The sequence below is a fragment of the Rhinoraja longicauda genome, chromosome 30 (assembly GCF_053455715.1).
Source record: "Rhinoraja longicauda isolate Sanriku21f chromosome 30, sRhiLon1.1, whole genome shotgun sequence".
Taxonomy (NCBI): domain Eukaryota; kingdom Metazoa; phylum Chordata; class Chondrichthyes; order Rajiformes; family Arhynchobatidae; genus Rhinoraja; species Rhinoraja longicauda.
Genome location: NC_135982.1, coordinates 13682991 through 13698528, shown reverse-complemented (window position 1 = coordinate 13698528; position 15538 = coordinate 13682991). Strand labels below are relative to the sequence as shown.

Here is a 15538-nt window from a genome sequence, read left to right as displayed (position 1 = left end):
GAACCTTGGCTGCAGTGGCCAGGTGCAGAATCATCAGGATTTCTATGTAGACACAAAATGCTGGAGTAACTCAGCATTTCTGGCAGCATCTTTGGAGAAAAGGAATAGGTGACATTTCGGTTCGAGACCTTTCATCAGACCCAGTCCGAAGAAGGGTCTCAACCCGAAACACTGTCTCACCGGATGCAGGGCAGACTCACAAGGGCCATAACCAACACTCCTGGTTTTATTTTGTATGTTCTCTGCATGTTGACCGGTGGACCACGATGTTTGTGTTCCAGTTTAGAATACAGATATGTTTTACTGTTGAAATCAAGTGTTTCTGACAGCTAATCAGTTTGTCTATTAATCTCTGGCTTCTGTGACCTTGGGTTGTGAAAGAACAATGATCAGAGATGTGTTATATTGCAGACTGCCTTTATCCAGTGTCCAAGTGCCTCTGGGTTAGTTGTTTGGAGCATGGGTGGGTGGATGTGTGGGTGAGTTGAGCTAATCAGTGTGTAAACAAATCTTTAGCTCCCCCGGGTCCACACCAATCATACTATATTATCCTACTTTCGCATCCACTCCCTCCACACGATGGGGCAAGTTAGGAGGCCTATTAATCCACCAACTCACCACAGCACCCAGTGGTCTTAGAGTCATATAGAATGGTCCTTGGTTCTTCTGCCAAACTCGTCCATGCTGAACAAATGCCCATCGAAGCTATTCCTATTTGGGCAATATATCGCTCAAACATTCCTATCCATGATCTTGTCCAAGTGTCTTTTAAATGTTGTTATTGCACCTGCCTCCTCTGGCAGCTCGTTCCTTATACCCAACTCCCTGGTCACAGGGAGAACGTGCAAACTCCACACAAATAGCAGCCAAGGTCAGGACTGAACCCAGACCTCTGCCTTTGTGAAGCAGCAGCTCCACAGCTACACCATTGTCTCTTCTTAGTTCAAATCTTCCACATTGATGGGTCTGCGTAGATTGCCATCTCTGTGCCTCTACATTAGAACCTCTTTATCGACATTGTACGTTTTCCCAGGTCTGCATCTCACTTACACAATGACATTTTGTTACAGTGAACTTACTGGTGCAGGGCATGTCATGTGGATCAGAGTCGGAACGATAGTACCCATTCCGGCAGATACAGTTTGTGGCCCCTTTGCTGCTTGTCCGGCTGTTGACTGGGCAGTTCAAGCAGTCGTCATCTCCTTGGAGCGGCTTGAATGATCCCGACGGGCAGGCTGAAAAGCAAGGTGAAATATAAGATGTGAACAGGAAGTGTGAGAGGACAGTAATGGAGGAGGGAAGTAGGGAGGTAGGAGAAGAACTCGTATAATTTAGTTTAGTGTCACGTGTACCGAGGTAGGGTGAAAAACCTTTATTTGGTGAACACTGAGGCTGCCCTGAGCTAAATAACCTACAGCCAGGAGGCATGGTGGTACTACTGACAGTGCCTGGATGGGGAAGAAGAGCAACTAAGTGAGGGAGAAGAGTGGAGAAGAACTAAAGTGGAGTGGAAGGATAATGTTTATTTAGAGATACAGCGTGGGAACTTCCGCCAACCGAGTCCGCAGCGATCCCCACACATCAACACAACCCTGCATACACTAGGGACAATTTACACTTATACCAAGTATATAAACCCAAGTCAATTAACCTGCAAACCTGTACGTTTTTGGAGTGCGGGATGAAACTGAAGATCTCCTTTTTTAAAAACCCCACGTGGTCACAGAGAGAACGTGCAAACTCCGTACTGACTGCACCCGTAGTCGGGATTGAACCCGAGCCTCCGGTGCTGCAAGATCTGCGAGGCAGCAACTCTACCGCTGCGCTACCGTGCCACCCACATTGAGAGTAGGAAGGGGAATGGAGGGAAGGAAGGAAGGGGAAGGAGGAAGGAAGGAAGGAAGAAGGAGGGAATAGATGAGAAAAGGTGACCAAAACTGAACAATACTCCAAATGCAACCTCGCCAACATCTTGAATAACTGTAATGTAACATTCCAACTTCTATACTCAATGTTTTGAATGATGAAGGCCAATGTACCCAAAGCCTCTTAACCACCCTATTTACTTGCGACGCACTTGCGTGGGACTATGTACCTGCACTCCTAGATCCCTCTGATCATCATCCACTCCCAGCACCCTGCTCTTCACTGTGAAGATCCTGTCCTAGTTTGACTTCCTGAAATGCAATGCCTCGCACTTATCTCCATTAAACTCTATGAACCATTTCTCAGCTCACTTGCCCAACTGCTCAAGGTTTTCCCGTAATTTTTGATAACCATAAACTGTGCATGATGTTCCATCAAAACTAGAAAAAATGATCATTTAAAAAAGTTCTACAAAAGGGCTTAAGGACGTTAGAAAATAGGGACAGGAGTAGGCACAATGGACCCTGAAACCTGCCACACCATTCAAAACAGAAACAAGGAATTGCAGATGCTGGATTGCAAAAGAAGACAGTGCTGAAGTAACTCAGCGGGTCAAGCAGTATCTCAGGAGAACATGGATAGGCTACATTTCATGTCAAGACCCTTGGGAGAAGAAAGCTGGAAGAGATGAGGGGCAGGACAAAGCCTGGCAGGTAATAGGCCGACACAGGTGAGGACCGTTATTTGATATGCCGATGTTTGGACAAAGGCCAGAGATGAAAAGACAGAAGGTGTGAGACAAAAGGATTGAAGAGTTGCGAATTGTGAAGCTAGAGGCAGGAATGTAGGTGGAAAGGGAAGGAGAGGGGAAAAATAAGTAGATGTGGCCCATCACCATTCAATATCATTCCAGAAACCAGCCTGTCTGGGTTGCCTTCAATTCCAGCATATCCACTCCTATTTAGGGAGGCCAAAATTCTGTACAATTCTCCAGGTATGGCCTCACTGAGATTCAATGCAATTGTAACAATTCTTGGTACTAAACTCCAATTCCTTTGCAATAAAGGTCAAAATGGTTTCATAACTACTTACTGCACACTTCTGCTGACTTTTTGTGCTTCATGCAGAAGAATACTTCATTCATTTGCAATTTCTCCATATCTGCCATTTGATTCCACTTTCTAAAGTGTGGAACCTCACACTTTCTCACATTAAAGTTCCATTTGCCAAAGTTTTTGCTTACTCATTCAATCTATCCATTTCATATAACATATAACAACTACAGCATGGAAACAGGCCTGTCCGGCCCTACCAGTCCACGCCGACCATTCTCCCTGACCTAGTCTCATCTACCTGCACTCAGACCATAACCCTCCAATCCCCTCCTATCCATATACCTATCCTATTTACTCTTAAATAATAAAATCGAGCCAGCCTCCACCACTTCCACCAGAAGCCCATTCCATACAGCCACAACCCTCTGAGTAAAGAAGTTCCCCCTCATGTTACCCCTAAACCTTTGTCCCTCAATTCTGAAGCTATGTCCCCTTGTTGGAATCTTCCCCACTCTCAAAGGGAAAAGCCTACCCACGTCAACTCTGTCCGTCCCTCTCAAAATTTTAAAAACCTCTATCAAGTCCCCCCTCAACCTTCTACGCTCCAAAGAATAAAGACCCAACCTATTCAACCTCTCTCTGTAGCCTAAGTGCTGAAACCCAGGCAACATTCTAGTAAATCTCCTCTGTACCCTCTCCATTTTGTCGACATCCTTCCTATAATTTGGCGACCAGAACTGCACACCATACTCCAGATTCGGCCTCACCAATGCCCTGTACAATTTCAACATTACATCCCAACTTCTATACTCGATGCTCTGATTTATAAAGGCAAGCATACCAAACGCCTTCTTCACCACCCTATCCACATGAGATTCCACCTTCAGGGAACAATGCACAGTTATTCCCAGATCCCTCTGTTCCACTGCATTCCTCAATTCCCTACCATTTACCCTGTACGTCCTATTTTGATTTGTCCTACCAAAATGCAGCACCTCACACTTATCAGCATTAAACTCCATCTGCCATCTTTCAGCCCACCCTTCCAAAAGGCCCAAGTCTCTCTGTAGACTTTGAAAATCTACCTCACTATCAACTACTCCACCTATCTTAGTATCATCTGCATATTTACTAATCCAATTTGCCACACCATCATCCAGATCATTAATGTAAATGACAAACAACAGTGGACCCAACACAGATCCTTGGGGCACTCCACTAGACACTGGCCTCCAACCTGACATACAATTGTCAACCATTACCCTCTGGTATCTCCCATTCAGCCATTGTTGAATCCATCTTGCAACCTCACTATTAATACCCAACGATTTCCTGTTGCAAATTTCAAAAAAAACTTCATGGCAACATGCCCTTTCGTCTATTTTAGTATCATTGGCAAACTTGGACGCTCTACGTTCTCCACCTCCTCTAGACCATTAAAATTAATAGGAAATAATTTGGGGCCAAGACCCGATCCTTGAGGCATTCGGTAGTTACATCCTTTCAACACAAAAAACACCCATTTATTCCAACTCTGACTTCCATGTGACAATCAATCTGTAGTACATGTGTAGAAAGGAAATGCAGCTGGTCGTATATATACCGAAGATGGACACAAAGTGCTGGAGTAACCCAGCGGGTCAGGCAGCATCTCTGGAGAAAAAGGAGAGGTGATATTTCAGGTTCCAACCCAAAATGTCACTCATCCTTTTTCTCCAGAGATGCCTCCTGACCCGCTGAGTTACTCCAGCACTCCGTGACAATCTTCAAAACATGATAACACACATCTCCCAATACTGTGAACACTTATTTTAAGCACCAGGCTCATATGTGGCACCTTGTCATATGCCTCCTGGAGATCTTACTACAGCACATCTACAGGTCTGATTCTGCTTCTTACATCCTCAAAGAACCTAAAGCAAATTTGTCAAATGTGATTTACCTTTCCAAAAACAATGTTAATCTGGTTTGATTGCATTAAGCTTTACTCAGTGACCAGCTACCCCTTTCTAGACTCTAGATGTCAGCGTTTTGTCAACAACAGATGCCAAAACAGGCCTATCGTTTTGGAAATTTTCACTCCATCAATGGCCCCATAGCAGAAGCGTCCATGTCGCTGGGCTGGAAACTGCAAGTGTCCTGAGCTAATTCTGCTACCACCATCATCTATTGTGTGTACCACCATCATAACAGGTATGTAGGTTAATTGGCTGGGTAAATGTAAAAATTGTCCCTAGTGGGTGTAGGATAGTGTTAATGTACGGGGATCGCTGGGCGGCACGGACTTGGAGGGCCAAAAAGGCCTGTTTCCGGCTGTATATATATGATATGATATGATATGATTGTACAAGTGATAGCTCCCACTGATTGTCGCCGGAAGCTTGCGCCCTTTTCAGGACGGACGATAACAGTGATGTAACATTTGAAACAAGGATGATGGACACGGAAGAAGACTCCATCATTCCTCAAACTAGGGAGTCACATTTACTGTTCTGAAAATGTCCAATAATGGGTCCAGTACCTCCGCAGCCACTCGTTGGTGCAGGTCTCCGGGTCCTGGTGACTTGTCTGCCTTTAGACCTGTTAATTTGACCAATATCGTGTCCCACATGACAGGGATTTGTTACAAGATCTTCCATGCTATTTGAAACTCAGCCATTGCTATCTTTGGGAACTTGTTCCATCGTGAACACCGATGCAAAGTATTGGTTTAATTTACATGACATTGCTGTGTCCCAAACATTACGGTGCCCTGAAATGGGAGGGACTATGTGTAAACACTGCTGTAAGTTCTACATGGTGAAACCAAAATGTATAAAAATGGCCTTTATTAAAATCTGACAATGTGCACATTAACCACACGTGATTTTTTCTCATACAAATCTCAAATTGTGGAGTAGAGAGGCAAATAAATAAATAAATGAACGGTCTTTGTCCCAAACGTTATGGAGGAGAGTGTGTGTTCTTACCTTGACAGACGGTGCCATTCTCCATTGACTCGTGGCCAGCTTTGCACATGCAGCGTCCTATGGGAACCATCCACTCCCCGTCTCCATTGCAGTATAGTTTGATGGGCACGTCCACCTCCTCCGCGTTTGGGACGCAGGTCCCCCGAGCCATAACCAGGGACGTACTCTCTGCCCCAGAGAGCGTTTGCTGGAACACGGCCCCATTCTGGATGACGCGCGGGCATTTCCGGTAGAAGACCTTGACCGCTATCAGGGACATGCATGCCCCATAATCCTGAAAGGCCAGGTAAAAGCCCTTCTTTGACACCGGGCCAAAACTTCGGATTTCCGTGTTGATTTTCAACACCCTTCCCCCTAGGTCCACCTGGGAAAAGCTTTCATCCGCGGCAATCGTATCAACTTTCATCCAGGGGTTTTCCATCCAGTGGGGAGTTGTCTTTGTGGCTGAATCTGAATCAGATTCATAATAGTAGAGATTAAAGGTCTCCTTACAAGAGCCAGGAACATTAGGAATGCTGCTACAGTCTCGCACGGAAAACTTCATCTCCACGTGGATGCGCTGGGCCCCTTTGCGTTTGATGTATTTGGTGCGCAGCCAGTTATTTTGACTAGCTTCAAACACATTGCAGACTTGGTATGTTCTTATTGTGTTCATGGTCTCGTCATACCCGCTGACTTCTTCCCACTGGAACAGAAAGGTTAAAGTGATGACTTGGCAAACAATAGGAAGCGTAGGCCCTACTGCACGGATGGTAGTGAGGAATGATGACATTTCAAACATTTTCTCGTTAGGCGACACATAAGTCAAACCTCAGACCAGACACGAACCAGGCAACGGTTAAAGGCCTTTCCCTTCTTTCTCATCCTAGATGCGTGACCTGTTTTTGGAGACTGATGACACACCTGCATCGCTGGAGCTTGGTCCACACCGTCACTAAAGCTTCTCGGATTTCAAATGATGTGTACTTAGCTATTGGAAGTGTCTTATTGGGATGCATCATAGTTTGGTTTGACCACTGCTTTTTTTGGACGCGATTCATTATATATAAGCGAGCCTCCTTCCCTCTTGACACCAACTACACCACACTACCTCAAGAGAACAGCCAAGATAATTAAGGATAATTAAGTGCCGCACATCTCCTTTAAACCTTTCCCCTCTCACCACAAGCTACGCCCTCTATACTTGGTGTCATTTCCATCCTGGGAAATAAGGTCTGACTGTCCACCCTATTTCTGCCTCGTATAATTTTACACACTTCTATCAAGTCTCCCCTTCACCTCCAGCGTTCTAGAGAAATCAATCCAAATTTGTCCAACATCTCCTTGTGGACAATGCCCCGTAATCCTGGCAGCAGTCCGATAAACTTTTTTTTCCACCCTCTCCAAATCATCCAAATCTTTTCTGTAATGGGGGTGACCAGAACTGCATGGAATCCTCCAAATGCTGCAGCAAGACTTCCTGACTCTTATACTCAATGCCCTGTCGAGTGAAGGCAAGCACACCATTGATAGAATGCCCCCCTGCCTCTCTATCTACTCGTGTTACTACTTTCAGGGAGATTTGGACCAGGTCTCCAAGATCCCTCTGCATATCGCTGCTGTTAAGGGCCTTGTCATCCAATGTTTACCTTCCCCTTACATTCAATCTCACGACACCTCACACTTGCTCGGATTAAACAGGAGAAAGCCTGCTACGACAGAGCAGAAACAGTGTGGGGCTGAAGTTAACAGGGAACATTGGAAAGCAAAGAGATGGTATGCAAAAATATTGGCAAGTAAAATCAAAAAAAGTACAAAAGTGCAAGAAGATAACTGCGGATAGTAAGTATAGAGGCCATTGAAAGTGCTGGAGTAACTCAGTGGGTCAGGGAGCATCTTGTACAGCACAGAAATAGGCCCTTCACGTTCATGCCAGTGTTATTGCCCATCTAACACATTTGACCACATTGCGACTGTCTCCTTTATGCCTTGCTTATTCAAGTGCCTGCCGAAATGTCTTTTAAATGTAGTGATTGCATCTCATTCCACCAGCTCCTCAGGCAGAGAGTTCCAGATATCAGGCACTTTCCTTGTAAAAATTACCTCTCAAATCTCCTTTAAACCTCTGTCCATTTATTTTTGATACCCCTATCATGGTAAAAAAAAATTCTGATTAGCTATTCTACCATAATCTCTCATCTATATACTAAATACTTACCTTGGAGGACTTACACAGTTCCCGCTGCATCAAAAAATCCCAGAGTATTATAAAGGACATTTCCCACCCCGGACACTCCCTGTTTGAACTGTTACCGTCAGGCAGACGGTACAGATCTACAAGGACAAGGACAAACAGACTTAAAAATAGTTTTTACCCCACTGCTATAAAGGCACTAAATGTAGCCGCCAAGGAACGCAGGGGCGATACATAATAAGAGACTGTGAAATCGACAGAAGGATGTAGGGTTGGGTGTTTATGCGTGCTATTTTCATGATATTTATTTTAGTTGTTTATCTTTTTTAAATATTTTACCTTGTATGTATCGTTAGCTTTTAGAAATGTTTGAATGGTGCACTGACTGGCTGACATTTTACAATTTCGTTGTACATGGCTCATGTTACAATGACAATAAAGGAACTATTCTATTCTATTCTATTCTAAAACTCTCGTTTGTTTCTTTGTTCCTGAACTACAGCCAAAACGGTACACGATAGCGCGACAATTTTAAGCCCACCTTACTCACCGTCGTCCCTTTGGTGCTAATGGAAGACGTTTCATTGAAACTGGTGTTATATTTTTAAAGTTATTCACGTTTTAAAGTTTAAATCTATCTCCTAGGGAGGGAGGGGAGAGGGAGGGAGGGATGGGGGGGAGGGGAGGAGAATAAGGGCGGTTGAGGGGGATGGAGTGAGGGGGATGGAGTGGGGGGGATGGAGTGGGGGGGATGGAGTGGGGAAGAGGGGGAGGGGAGAGGGAGGAGGGAGGAGAGGGAGGGAGGGTGGGGGAGGGAGGGGGGAAGAAGGATAAGGGGGGTTGAAGGGGATGGAGTGGGGGGGGTGGAGTGGGGAGGAGGGGGAGGGAAAGGGGAGGGAGGGGGGAGGGAAGGAGGATAAGGGGGGTTGAGGGGGATGGAGTGGGGGGGGATGGAGTGGGGGGAGGGGGAGAAGAGGGAGGAGGGAGGAGAGGGAGGGGAGGGGGAGAGGGAGGAGGGAGGAGAGGGAGGCAGGGGGGGAGGGTTTTTTTTTAGAGACTTTCTGAAATGCACTTGTTGGGGTTACATCTATCCCTGGCTGTATCCTTAGACAGCCTATCCATTGCATCACCTATTTTCGTGTCATCTGGAAACCTAATCATATCTCCTACAAGCGTATCCAAATGGTTAATAGATACCACAACAGCAAAGCTCCCAGGATACTACAGAGAGTTTGGATCACATGGAACATGATGGTGGAGAAGGTGGGCGAGGAGGAATTCACAGAAAGGGCAAGGCTACAGAGATTTTATGTCATGGAGATCTTTTGGACCACAGGCAGCCTGAGCCATGGTGTTAAAACAGAACTTTCTACAAACACTCAGCAGGTCTGGAAATACCAGGGGACATCTCATGAAAGCTACATTTCAAGTTGAAAGATCTTTGATCAGAACTAGGAAAGAGAAAAATAACATGCAAGTTTGAAGTTGAAGAAAGATGGGAGAGCAATGGACAAAGCAAAGGGTGAATCTCTGAGAGCATGGCTCAGGGTTCCTATGGTGAAATACTGCTGATTAAGTAATTTGGCTAATATGTTAATCAGCCCAGTTGGAGAGTGTGAACATAAGTTAAGGAACATGTAAAACTGAATATAGACACAAAACGTGGAGTAACTCAGCGGTTCAGGCAGCATCTCTGGGGAGAAGGAATGGGTGACGTTTCGGGTCAAGACCCTTCTTCAGTCTGAAGAAGTGCCTCGACCCAAAACGTCACCCGTTCCTTCTCTCCAGAGATGCTGCCTGTTCCACTGAGTTACTCCAGTGTTTTTTGTCTATCTTTGGTTTAAACCAGCATCTGCAGTTCCTTCCTACACATGTAAAACTGTGAAATGCACACCCATAGAAATAAGACCGCAAGTTAGACCATGATAATGGGAGAAAAAAAATCTGAATTCATAGAACAGCTGAATAACCTAGAGTAAAAGTAACCAGTTCTGATACAGTAAAAGTTAATTACATTAAATTGTTGAATTTTGGTCGATAGAAAATTGGTTGGCAGGAAACAAAGAGTAAGGATTAACGGGTCCCTTTCAGAATGACAGGCAGTGACTAGTGGGGTGCCGCAAGGCTCGGTGCTGGTACCGCAGCTATTTACTATATACATTAATGATTTAGATGAAGCAAATTAAAGTAACATTAGCAAATTTGCAGATGATACAAAGCTGGGTGGCAATGTGAACTGTGAAGAGGATACTATGGGGATGCAGAGTGACTTGGACAGGTTGGGTGAGCGGACAGATGCATGGCAGATGCAGTATAATGCGGATAAATGTGAAGTTATCCACTTTGGAGGCACGAACGGGAAGGCAGATTATTATCTGAATGGTGTCAGGTAGGAAAAAGGAAAGTACCTGGGTGACCTAGTACATCAGTCACTGAAAGTAAGCATACAGGTACAACAGTCAGTAAAGAAAGCTAATGGAATGTTGGCCTTCATAAAGAGAGGATTGAGTACAGGAGCAAAGAGGTCCTTCTGCAGTTTTACAGGGCTCTGGTGAGACTACACCTGGAGTATTGGGCGCAGTTTTGGTCTCCTAATTTGAGGAAGGATATTTTTGCTATTGAGGGAGTGCAGTGTAAGTTCACAAGATTAATTCCCAGGATGGTGGGACTGTCATATGATGAAAGAATGGAGCGACTGGGCTTGTATTCACTGGAATTTAGATGAGAGGGGATCTTTTAGAAACATATAAAATTATCAAGGGATTGGACACGCTAGATGCAGGAAACATGTCCCCGATGTTGGGGGAGTCCAGAACCAGGCGCCACAGTTTAAGAATAAGGGGTAGGCCATTTAGAACTGAGATGAGGAAAAACTTTTTCACACAGAGAGTTGTGAATTTGTGGAATTCTCTGCCTTCGAAGGCAGTGGAGGCCGAGTCACTGGATGCATTCAAAAGAGAGTTAGATAGAGCTCTTAGGGCTAGTGGAATCAAGTGGTATGGGGAGAAGGCAGGAATGGGGTACTGATTGTGGATGATCAGCCATGATCACATTGAATGTGACGATCAGCCATGATCACATTGCTGGCTCGAAGGGCCAAATGACCTACTCCTACACCTATTGTCTATGTATCTATGAATTCAATATTGTCTACAATGGGTTTTTTAAAGCTAATTTGTTTTCTATCTTTCCTCGTTCTGATCAGAGGTCTTAATCAGTCTGAAGAAGGGTCTCGACCCGAAACGTCACCCATTCCTTCTCTTGGCCCGCTGAGTTACTCCAGCATTTTTTGTCTACCTTCTTAATCTATAAACATAACTCTTTTTTTTCTCCCCTGCCCGATCTGTTGAGTGTTTCCAGCCTTTTATGTTTTAAATCCAGATTTCCAACATCTGATTTTTCTTTTATTTTCATTTGCCCATTAGCCAAGGTGAATGGAATGCAAGGTTGCGTCAGTTAGGAGCTAGTTAGGGCAGGATCAGCCAGACACAAGATTTTTATTAAATAATTGAAATTTCAGGGCCACTAAAGAAAATCAATGAACAGAATGGATTAGTGAACAGGAATATTTAGATGTGTGGGTAGGATCTGCAGTTGCTGGTTTAAACAGAAGGTAGGCACAAAAAGCTGGAGTAACTCAGCGGGACAGTCTCCATACTAGTCTGAAGAAGGGTCTCAACCTGTAATGTCACCCATTCCTTCTCTCCAGAGATGCTGCCTGTCCCGCTGAGTTGCTACAGTTTTTTGTGTCTACTTTAGGAATATTTAGATGGTGTTGATAAAAACAAACTAAATTCAAACTTCCACAATAATTCAAATCTACACACAGTGTCTAGATTAATTTTAACTTCAAGATCTAAAACTCAGCAGGTAGACACAAAATGCTGGAGCAACTCAACGGGTCAGGCAGCATCTCAGGAGAGAAGGAATGGGTGACGTTTTGGGTCGAGACACTGGGTCGCTGAGTTACTCCAACATTTTGTGTCTACCTTCGATTTGAACCAGCATCTGCAGTTATTTCCCTACACATCTAAAACTCAACATGTTTGTTGAGGACTTCAACTGATCTTTTACTGGGTATTGAAGACTAAATGCAAACAATGCATTGTTTGAGACAAGACTGCAGATGCTGGGAGGAAAAAAAATCAAAGTGCTGGAGGATGTCCACATGGACATGAAGACACTCTATCTTGTGCACTGGTGTGAAGGGCAGTTGGTCTCATTCAACAAAATATCGAACTGAGGGATGTCTGACAATGTAAAAATGCTCCTACAATCCTATTTTTCACCAGTGCTAATTTATCTGCATCTTTTACATTTTGTTTGCAAGTAATTGTTGCTGTCTATAACAGATCCAATTTTTTATGGATGATCCCATCTTTTTATACCCAGTCAATAGAATACCTCCCCAGAAGTAAAATCCAATCCAAGCAATATCCTGGCAAATCTCTTCTGCTCTCTCTCCAGCATTCACGTTTTCCGAATGCGTGGCGACCAAAACTGAACGTATCACATGGGCGACCTATCCAAAGTTTTGCAAAGTTGTAGCATAATGCCCTACCTTTTATACACTATGCCCTGACCAATGAAACTAAGCATGTCATACCACCTTTCCATATCCCATTTTTATGGCTAGCTAATTCTTCCCCCGCAATGTAAGCTTTTTTTTCTTGATTCAATTTATATTAGCCTTTGCTATTCACAGATCCTCACAGTTTGGTACATCTGATGTCGGGTATGAGTTAGCGTGTGTTGTCCTATCTTACTGGCTTTTGTAGTGGCGTGTGGCTGGGTGGAAAGAAACATTGGTGGAATGTTCCCACCAAACATTCCTTCTCCAGCATCTGACCGATGTAGCTGTTAAATTTCACCTTCTGGCAGCCTTGAATTAAAGAAAGCATACCTCGGGGCAGGTCTGGTCATTGCTCAGAAAGACAACCTCCCTATTATTTATTATAAATATTAATATGCACATTTATAGTTCCACCCCAGACAATCAGAGTTAAACTAGAAACAGCGAGTTAATGCAAGACTCCCAGCCACGTCTGGTAATGGATGGGGACAGACTGGCTGTCTGCCAGCTCACGCCTACACTAGGGGAAGCCGTGGAGAGGCAGGCCACGGCTTGCCATTTCTTTTACATCCAAATCAATCTCAAGACCCTATTTGTGGATTAAATGTCAACCCGATGAAGGACACACCGCACCCATCCCATGACAACCCTCTCTGTCCAGAATCCAATGGGTTTCTCCTGCACGGCTTTCCCTTGGCCTGAGCTAAATTTTACTTCTGAGTTTCCCAAATCAGCATGTTTTTAATATTTAATTTGATTTCATAATATAAGATTAATGTCACATTAAAAAAAGGACAGAATTGATAGCTGCTCCATGTGCTGCTCCAGGCTATCCCTCGACATCGAAACATAGAAAATAGGTGCAGGAGTAGGCCATTTGGCCCTTCGAGTCTGCACCACCATTCAATATGATCATGGCTGATCATCCAACTCAGTATCCTGTACCTGCCTTCTCTCCATATCCCCTGATCCCTTTAGCCACAAGGGCCACATCTAACTCCCTCTTAAATATAGCCAATGAACTGGCCTCAACTACCTTCTGTGGCAGAGAATTCCACAGATTCACCACTCTCTGTGTGAAAAAATACTTTCTCATCTCGGTCCTAAAAGACTTCCCCCTTATCCTTAAACTGTGACCCCTTGTTCTGGACTTCCCCAACATCGGGAACAATCTTCCTGCATCGAGCCTGTCCAACCCCTTAAGAATTTTGTACGTTTCTATAAGATCCCCCCTCAATCTTCTAAATTCCAGCGAGTACAAGCCGAGTCTATCCAGTCTTTCTTCATATGAAAGTCCTGCCATCCCAGGACACCACAATCCACTGGACAATCAGCAGTTGGGAGCTCTATTAGTTATGTCATTAAATGTGGCAATGTGTCATAAGTTCATGTTCTAGGACCAGGCCATTCAGCCCATCAAGTCTACTCCGCCATTCAATCATGGATGACCTATCTTTCCCTCACAACCCCATTCTCCTGCTTTTTCTCCATAACCCGTGACTAATCAACAATCTGTCAATCTCCATTTAAAAAATATCCATTTACTTGGCCTCCACAGCCATCTGTGACAATGAATTTTGCAGATTTACCACCCTCTGACTAAAGAAATTCCTCCTCATCTTTTTAAAGGTACGTCCCTTTTATTCTGAGACTTTGGCCTCTGGTCGTAGACTGTCCCACAAATGGAAACGTCCTCTCCACATTCACTCTTTCCAGGCCTTTCACTGTTCCATAAGTTTCAATGAGGTTCCCATCCCTTACCCTTCTAAACTCCAGTGAGTACAGGCTCAGTGCCTTCAGATGGTCATCATATGTTAACCCAATCATTCCTGGGATCATTCTCGTAAACACCTGAAATAAGCATTAGATGGCATGGAGAAGGGAGCCATGTGGGCTATGTTTCATTCCACTTCCCTGATGTCAGGCTCTGTCCCGATCCCTTGCCCCCACCCCTCCATTCCCCAGATCCCATGGTGCCGGACCCTAACTTCAGTCCCATCCTTGGTAACTCGAATCAATTAACAGCAGAGGCCCCCTCCTGCTCTACAACTTTTCCTGAGTGGACAATCTCTAAGAGATGGATGGGTGGGTGGATGGATGGATGGATGGATGGATGGATGGATGGATGGATGGATGGATGGATGGATGGATGGGTGGGTGGATGGGTGGATGGATGGATGGATGGATGGATGGATGGATGGATGGATGGATGGATGGATGGATGGATGGATGGATGGATGGATGGATGGATGGATGGATGGATGGATGGATGGATGGATGGATGGATGGATGGATGGATGGATGGATGGATGGATGGATGGATGGATGGATGGATGGATGGATGGATGGATGGATGGATGGATGGATGGATGGATGGATTGATTTATTGATTCAGCTTGGAAACAAGCCACCAGCCCACACCGACCATTGATCACCCACACTAGAACACTAGTTCTATATTATCTCACTTTCACATCTACTCCTTACACAATAGTGGCAATTTACAGAGGCCAATTAACCCACAAACACACACATCTTTGGGATGTGGGTTGGGAGGATACTGAAGCACCCAGAGGAAACCCACCCAGACACGGAGAAGTCGCAAACTCTGCACAGACAGCACCCGAGGTCTGGATTGAACCCAGGTGTCTGGTGGTGCTGCCCTGTGCAGTTGTGCACGTATGTTAACTTGTCGCTGAGTTACATGGTGTTACATTAAGGGTTGACACGGGATCATAGGAGCAGGAGTAGCCCCTTCAGCCTCTCAAACCTGTTTGTCGCAGTGTCACACAGCACTGAAAGGGTCCCTTAGAATGTCTGCCGACCCTTTTGCTCATCCACATTGATCCCATTTGCCTGATTTGGCTCCATATCCTTTTGTAATTTGCTCGTACAAGTCTAT

General features: G+C 44.8%; 1 protein-coding gene across 3 annotated transcripts in view; it reads right to left on the bottom strand.

Annotated features, from left to right (window-relative positions):
- LOC144608065 (ephrin type-B receptor 2) overlaps window positions 1–15538 on the bottom strand; it is an 81559-nt gene that overhangs the window by 55747 nt on the left and 10274 nt on the right. For all 3 annotated transcript variants that reach the window (XM_078425341.1, XM_078425342.1, XM_078425343.1), the window contains exons 2-3: window positions 5891–6575; window positions 1080–1235 (exon numbers count right to left, since the gene is read on the bottom strand). In XM_078425341.1, coding sequence (XP_078281467.1) covers window positions 1080–1235; window positions 5891–6575 — 841 coding nt within the window. The remainder of the gene's footprint in view (window positions 1–1079; window positions 1236–5890; window positions 6576–15538) is intronic.